This window comes from Mustelus asterias, chromosome 22 (genome assembly GCF_964213995.1).
Source record: "Mustelus asterias chromosome 22, sMusAst1.hap1.1, whole genome shotgun sequence".
NCBI classification, from domain to species: domain Eukaryota; kingdom Metazoa; phylum Chordata; class Chondrichthyes; order Carcharhiniformes; family Triakidae; genus Mustelus; species Mustelus asterias.
The window spans coordinates 55,108,157-55,116,809 of NC_135822.1; the positions used below are offsets into that span (position 1 = coordinate 55,108,157).

Consider the following 8,653-nt stretch of genomic DNA (forward strand, 5'->3'; position numbering starts at 1 on the left):
AACCTGCACATCTTTGGTCACTAAGGGGCAATTTAGCATGGCCAATCCACCTAACCTGCACATCTTTGGACACTAAGGGGAAATTGAGCATGGCCAATGTAGGGGAGGCAATGGGAGTGGTATAGAATCATACATGCCGTTCGGCCCATTGAGTCCACACTGACACATTAGAAACACCTGAACCCCCATCTAATCCCATCTGCCAGCACTGGGCCCATAGCCAACTTTATGATGTGCCGAGTCCTCATCCAGGTACTTTTTAAAGGATGTGAGGCATCCCACCTCCACCACCCTCCCAGCGCATTCCAGACCCTTACCACCCTCTGGGTAAAAAGGTTTTCCCTCCTAAACCTCCCCGCCCCCCTCACCTTGAACCTCTGTCCCCTCCTGACTGACCCTTCAACTGAGGGGAACAGCTGCTCCTTATCCACTCTGTCCATGCCCCTCATAATCTTGTTCACCTCGATCAGGTCGCCCCTCAGTCTTCTCTGCTCCAGAGAGAACAACCCAAGCCTATCCAACCTCCTTCATAAATGTTCCATCCCAGGCAGCGTCCTGGTGAATCTCCTCTGCACCCCCTCCAGTGCAATCACATCCTTCCTATAATAACACATTCCTTGTTAGTATAGTGGTTAGTATCCTCATTTCTTAGAAATCTTAGAAACCCTACAGCACAGAAAGAGGCCATTCGGCCCATCGAGTCTGCACCGACCACAATCCCACCCAGGCCCTACCCCCATATATTTACCCACTAATCCCTCTAACCTACGCATCCCAGGACACTAAGGGGCAATTTAGCATGGCCAATCAACCTAACCCGCACATCTTTGGACTGTGGGAGGAAACCGGAGCACCTAGAGGAAACCCACGCAGACACGAGGAGAATGTGCAAACTCCTCGTGTCATGCGGGAGACCAGGGTTCAATCCCCCCATCAGGGAGACGTTTAATTTTACATTCTCCCCGTGTCTGTGTGGGTTTCCTCCGGGTGCTCCAGTTTCCTCTCAGTCCGAAAGATGTGCGGGTTAGGTGGATTGGCCGTGCTAAATTGCCCCTTAGCATCATGGGGACTAGTTAGGGTAAATACATGGGGTTATGGGGATAGGGCCTGGGTGTGATTGTGGTTGGTGCAGACTCGATGGGCCGAATGGCCTCCTTCTGCACTCTAGGATTCTATAAGCTAAAATAAAAATGTGGCGACCAGAACTGCACACAGTGCTCCAGCTGTAATCTCACCAAAGTTCTATACAACTCCAACATGACTTCTCTGCTTTTGTAATCTACACCTCGGTTGATAAAAGCGAGTGCGCCATATGCCTTTTTCACCACCTTACTAGCCTGCTTTTCCGCCTTCAGAGATCTGTGGAAAAACTCGCCATGGTCCCTTTATTCCACAGAACTTTCAAGTATCATATCGTTCATTGATTACTTCCTTGTCAAATTACTCTTTCCAAAGTGCGTCACCTCACACTTTTCAGGATTAAATTCCATCTGCCCATTTGACCATTCTGTCTATAGCTTCTTGTCGCCCAAGACACTCTGCCTCATTGTTAACCACCCGGCCAATCTTTGTGTCATCTGCAAACTTACTAATCCCCCCCACATAGTCATAAATGTCATTTATAAAAATGCCAAATAATAGGGTGGCGCGGTGGCACAGTGGTTGGCACTGCTGCCTCACAGCGCCAGGGACCCCAGTTCAATTCTGGCCTTGGATCACTGTCTGCGTGGAGTTTGCACATTCTCCCACTGTCTGCTTGGGTTTCTTCGGGTGCTCCGGTTTCCTCCCACAGTCCAAAGATGTGCAGGTTAGATGGATTGGCCGTGCTAAATTGCCCCTTAGTGTCTGGGGGATTAGCAGGGTAAATGCATGGGGTTAGGGAAATAGGGCCTGGGTGGGATTGTTGTTGGTGCAGACTCGATGGGCCAAATGGTTTCCTTCTGCACTGTAGGGATTCTATGAATAATAGGAAGCCCAACACAGATCCCTGTGATACGCCACTGGACACTGGCTTCCCCTCAGTAAAACAGCCTTCTGTCATCACCCTCTGTCTCCTACAACTAAGCCAATTTTGAATCCACTACCATCTGGTTCACTAATGTCCTTTAGGGAAGGAGATCTGCCATTCTTACCCGGTCTGGCCTACATGTGACTCCACAGCCACAGCAATGTGGTTGATTCTCAACTGCCCTCTGAAATGGCCTAGCGAGCCACTCAGTTGACAGGGCAACTAGGGATGGGCAATGAATGCTGGGCCCAGCCAGGGATGCCCAGGTCCCATGAATGAATGGAATAAAAGGACACTGTTTGAGGATTTTGGCGCATGCTAATGGTGTGTGTTGACCTTCGTAGGGTAAAGTGTTTCAGAAGACGGCCAAAGAGGTGGAGAAGCAAGAGAGGTTTGCGAACCGGAAATGGAAAATTATTCTGGGAGTGACAGTCGGCCTGGTGATCCTCATCATCATCATTGTGATTATCTGCACCATTCCGTCTTCTAGAACAGTGGAACCATTTCCTGCTTCTTCGACGGCGAAGCCATTGTGTGTTTCAAATCAAGATACAACTTGCTGAGCCAAGACACTTACTATGGTACTTAGAAGTTAGAGGCGTGAGGAGCAGCCATTGACACTTAACACATTTTTATTGCAATCTTGTTGTCTAACCGTATTGGGGGAAAAAAATCAAAGCAACTTAATTTCGTTACTACATAGGACTAATAAGTCTTCGGAGGCAGAAATCCCTTCACCAAAATCCCTTTATTTACTATTCCAACAGCAGTACAGAGTGCTATCCGTCAGCAGTCTATCTTTGAGGGCGCCAGAGGAACTGACACGCCCGGTTAAATACAAGGAAAAGATTCCCATCAACTGACTCCTTAATCAAGGAGTTCATATTCCAACAAGCCAACCTCAAAGTCATCGCGAAGGGCCTGTTAGAGTCTTCGGTTTTCCTGAGTCTGTCACTCAAACAGTGTGATTAGAACTCACCTCTATCTCCTTAACACCATTCCAATGGGTAGAATTGGGATATTGGAGATTGCTTTATAAGTTATGGTACTGAATTAATCAGAGCTCCGTCATCGTCACATTAGAATTCGACAAAGCTGGGTAGTTGCGGCATTGAAGAAAATGATTGTTCGAGGAATTGAATTGTGGGGAAAGTCCAACTACTCCGCTAAGAGAATCGGTGACACAGTGGTTAGCACTGCTGCCTCACAGCGCCAGGAACCCAGGTTCGATTCCCGGTTTGGGTCACTGTCTGTGTGGAGTCTGCACTTTCTCCCCGTGTCGGCTTCCTCCCACATTCCAAAGTTGTGTGGGTTAGGTTGATTGGCCATGGTAAATTGCCCCTTAGTGAGGGGGATTAGCAGGGTAAATGAGGTTTACGGGAATAGGGCCTGGGTGGGATTGTGGTCGGTACAGACTCAATGGGTCGAATGGCCTCCTTCACGGATCTGTAGGGATTCTATGATTTTCCCCTAATTGGCCACCTCCCACTCTCCTGGCTCTCCCCCACAAAGCCTGTCCACAAGGCACAAGTCAAGAGTGTGATGGAATATGGGAAGGCGGTGGCGTACTGGCATTGCCACTGGACTAGTAATCCAAAGACCCGGGTAATGTTCTGGGGACCCGGGTTCGAACCTCACCACGGCAGATGGTAGAATTTGAATTCGATAAAAAATATATGGAATTAAAAGTCTAATGATGACCATGAAACCATTGTCGATTGTCATTAAAAAAAACTCGTCTGGTTCAAAGATGTGCAGGTTAGGTGGGTTGGCCATGCTAAATTGCCCCTAAATGTCAGGGATTAGCAGGGTAAATACATCGGGTTACGGGGATAGACCCGGATGGGATTGTTGAAGGGTCAGGCTCAATGGGCCGAATGGCCTCTTTCTGCACTGTAGGGATTCTATTCCATGGTTTATTAATGTCATTTAGGGAAGGAAATCTGCCTTACCTGGTCTGGCCTCCAGATAGCAATAATGTCTCTTAAGTGCCCTCTGAAATGGCTGAGCAGGGCACTTAAGGATGGGTGATAAATGCTGGCCTTGCCAGTGATGCCCACAGTCCCTTGCCTGGATGGGTGCGGCTCCAACAACACTAGAAGCTCCACACCATCCAGGGCAAAGCAGGCCCGCCTTTTAGGCAGCATCTTCCAAACCTGCAACTTCTTCTATCTAGAACAGTGGTTCCCAAAGGGTGCGGCGCGCCACACTGGTGCGGCGAGAGAGGGTGGCGGGAAGATTCAAGGACAATCAAAGAAACATTTAAACACGGATAGATATTTTTCCAAAGTGAGAGCAAGAGCATCAAGTGATGCTGAGGACGATCCGAGTCCACGTTGTGATCCAGAATCGCTGTCCGAACAGAGTGCCGAAGAAGAGTCATTTAATTCTACACCACTAGCAGGCCCAAGCAAACCTCCAAAAAAGAAAGTTTGTCAACAATATATGGATAGCTGTAGGGGTAGATAAAGCTCGGCACAACATCATGGGCCGAAGGGCCTGTTCTGTGCTGTACTGTTCTATACTCTAGCTATCTGAGTCTCGGTTTCACATGGACTGGAGATTAAAACGTACCTCGGCCTATGTGTTTGATCTGTGGTGAGAAGCTTTCCAATTCCAATATGGTCCCAAGCACGATGAAAAGACGTCTGTTGTCAAAACATGGAAATCTGGCAAACAAGGATGTTCAATATTTTGAAAGGCTTTTGGAACAGCAGAAATGCCAATGATCATATTTCGAAAAACGAATGGCAGTCTCAGATAAGATGCAGATTGTATTTTACCAAGTGGCTGATTGCTCAACAGACAAAACCGCATACAATAGCTGAAAAATTGATTCAGCCTGCCTGCAGCTTGATTGTGAAAACTTTGGTGATGATGCTGAGCGAGAAGTTATGGGAATTCCTTTGTCTGATAATACAATTCGCAGAAGAGTAGTTGATATGTCAGCTAATATTGAGAAGGTGTTCCGAAAGTATGAAGAATTCTAAATTTGCCATTCAAGTTGATGAATGGCCTGACATTAGTGGAAAAGCACAGTTGCTTGCCTATCAGATTCATTCACAATGACGAAATAATCTCACAGTTTCTATTTTGCAAGGAACTTGAAAAACATACCAGAGGACAAGATATTTTCCAAACCTTGTCTGAGTATTTGGAAAAAGTTGAGATTTCATGGGATTCTTGTATTGGAATTTGTACGGATGGAGCGCCATGTATGATGGGGAATGTGAGAGGCTTGGCGGCACTCATCAAACAGAAAAATCCAGATGTAATATCAACTCACTTTTTTACAGAGGCATTAATCACCAAGACCCTTGTAGCTGATTTGAAGTTGGTTCTGGATCAGACTGTGCGCATTGTGAACTTCATCAAAGCAAAACCACTAAAGGCGCGGTTATTTGCTCAACTCTGCAAAGACATGGAATCAAAACATCAATGACTAATTCTGCACTCGGAGGTTTGCTGGATGTCCCGCGGAAAAGTTTTAAATCGGGTGTTGGAACTGAAGAACGAATTAAGAGAATTTTTGGAACAAGAAGGGAACCCATTGTACCACCAACTGGATGACAAGGACTGGTGTGCAAAGCTGGCATATTTGGCCGATATCTTTTCCCGGTTGAATGTGCTCAATGCCAGTGTGCAAGGCCGCGATGACAATATCCTCAACTACAGACAAACGAACTGCATTCAAAAAAAAGCTTCAGCTATGGCTCGGAAGAGCGATGCAACATAACCTCAATGTTCCCACTGGTAAAAAGTTTTAAAACGAGCAATGAATTGTACGGCCTCATACAGAAACATCTTGCAACACTGGTAGAAAAGGTTGATCATTACTTCCCATCGTTGTCTACAGAAAAATTCGACTGGGTTGGAGACCCCCTTTGCGAATTCCAGCTGTTCAGGTCTGACATTGGATGAGGAGGAAATGGCCTGCATTTCGAGTGATCGCACCTTGAAAATGAAACACGGGAGTATGCCACTGGACTCTTTTTGGATATACAACCAGAAACAGTATCCACGCATCTCTTCAAGAGCATTAGCTATTCTTCTACAGTTCTCCATGACATATTGTTGTGAACAGGGATTTTCAGCTCTGACAAATATCAAAGACCAGAAAAGAGAAAGGCTTCTTTGTGTTGATGAGGAGATGAGAGTTTGTTTGTCTCAAATTAGACCCAATATAAATGAGATTACCCGACAAAAATGAGCTCACACCTCTCATTAAGTTTGTATACTTACTTAAGGTTACAAATGGAAGAGGCTCGTCGATAAGTATATTTTGGGAATGAATCATGTTTTTATGTAGCTGCATTGTTTTATACTTTCTGGATGTCCCATGATGATATTATAAAGTAGTTGTGTTCTATGTTATGAATCAAGCACTGCTAGTTGTTACTTTTTGTTTTTGAATGTATTTCTTATCAATAGAAAATTCGGTGTGGCGCGAGCAAAGTTTTATTCCGAAAGTGCGGCCAGTGAAAAAAGTTTGGGAACCACTGATCTAGGACAAGGGCAGCAGACACATGGGGAACACCACCACCTGCAAGTTCCCCTCCGAGCCACTCACCATCCTGACTTGGAAATATATCGGCCGTTCCTTCACTGTCGCTGGGTCAAAATCCTGGAATTCCCTCCCTAACAGTGCTGTGGGTGTGCCTACACCACATGGACTGACTGATGTCCAATAACAATCCAGAAACTCCCTCCCTAACAGCACTGTGGGTGTACCTATACCACACGGACTGACTGATGTCCAATAACAATCCTGGAACACACTCCCTAACAGCACTGTGGGTGTACCTACACCACACGGACTGCAGCAGTTTAACGTGGTTCACCCACCACTTTCTCAAGGGGCAATTAAGGATGGGCAATAAATAATGACACACACATCCCAGTAATGAATAAAAATATATATTGTTGAATTTTAACATCCCATGAAACAAACGGGGGCAAACTATAAATTGGCCTTGCCAGCATTGTCCAAATGCTGTGAATGAATAAAAAAAAATACAACCTTGATCTTTCTCTACACCCTAGCTATGACTGTAACACTACATTCTGCACCCTCTCCTTGCCTTCTCCCCTATGTACTCTATGAACGGTATGCTTTGTATAGCATACAAGAAATAATATTTTTCACTGCATCCCAATATATGTGACAATACTAAATCAAATCAAATAAAAATGTAAGCACTGCTGCCTCAAAGCGCCAGGGACCCGGGTTCGAATCCCAACTCGGGTCACTGTCTGTGTGGAGTCTGCAAGTTCTCCCCATGCCTGCGTGGGTTTCCTCCGGGTGCTCCGGTTTCCTCCCACAGTCCGAAAGATGTGCTGGTTAGGTGCTAAATTCTCCCTCAGTGTAACCCGAACAGGCGCCAGAGTGTGGTGTCGAGGGGATTTTCACAGTAACTTCATTGCAGTGTTAATGTAAGCCTTACTTGTGACGCGAATAAATAAATGAATAAACTTTGAATGAACTGTATTGGGCGATGAGAATGTCCATGAGTTTTGTCTCTGTTTCAAGTTCTCATGTAATAGACTTGGGCTTTGGCGACTAGAAGAATCCATGTACAATCACAGGTATCTTCTGATTTAGTGACAGAGCATGCTGAAAGTAGCCTCGGCATCCTAAACCGAGCAGGAAGAGGGAGGAACAAACATTTCCCTGTTGCTGCCTCCGCTCAGTACAAAGGGGACGAAGTAGAAATGATCGAGAGCTTCAGGTTTTTAGGTGTCCAGATCACCAACAACCTGTCCTGGTCCCCCTATGCCAACAACACCTCTACTTTCTCATAAGACTAAGGAAATTTGGCATGTCAGCTACAACTCTCACCAACTTTTACAGATGCACCATAGAAAGCATCCTTTCTGGTTGTATCACAGCTTGGTATGGCTCCTACTCTGCCCAAGACCGCAAGGAACTACAAAATGTCGTGAATGTAGCCCAGTCCATCACGCAAACCAGCCTCCCATCCATTGACTGTCTACACTTCCTGCTGCCTCAGAAAAGCAGCCAGCGAAATCAAGGGCATTCCCTCTTCCACCAAAAGACACAAAAGTCTAAGGACACGTACCAACCGACACAAGGACAGCTTCTTCCCTGCTGCCATCAGACTTTTGAATGGACCTACCTTGCATTAAGTTGACCTTTCTCACCCTAGCTATGACTAACACTACATTCTGCACTCTCTCCTTTCCTTCTCTATGAACGGTATGCTTTGTCTATATAACGTGCAAGAAACAATACTTTTCACTGTATAATACATGTGACAACAATAAATCAAATCAAATCAGTCGGAAAGGGCGTTTGGGGGAAAGAATTGAGTCTTGGCTGAGGTATTTGCCACCCAACACTTATTAACCAGTCTCACACCTGTGAAGTTTGGCTCACTCGAGTTAATAGAACATAGAACATTACAGCGCAGTACAGGCCCTTCGGCCCTCGATGTTACGCCGACCAGTGGAACCAATCTAAAGCGCCTCTAATCTACACTATTCCAATATCATCCATATGTTTATCCAATAACCATTTGAATGCTCTTAATGTTGACGAGTCCACTACTGCTGTAGGCAGGGCATTCCACGCCCTTACTACTCTCTGAGTAAAGAACCTACCTCTAACATCTGTCCTATATCTCT

General features: G+C 45.8%; 1 protein-coding gene across 1 annotated transcript in view; it reads left to right on the forward strand.

Moving 5' to 3' along the window:
- Positions 1-7,617, forward strand: part of LOC144510074 (vesicle-associated membrane protein 5-like) — a 30,232-nt gene extending 22,615 nt beyond the window's left edge. Inside the window, exon 3 of the mRNA XM_078239311.1 lies at positions 2,353-7,617. Within this exon, the coding sequence (XP_078095437.1) occupies positions 2,353-2,571 (219 nt within the window). The 3' untranslated portion in view covers positions 2,572-7,617. The remainder of the gene's footprint in view (positions 1-2,352) is intronic.
- The last annotated feature ends 1,036 nt before the right edge of the window (positions 7,618-8,653 follow it).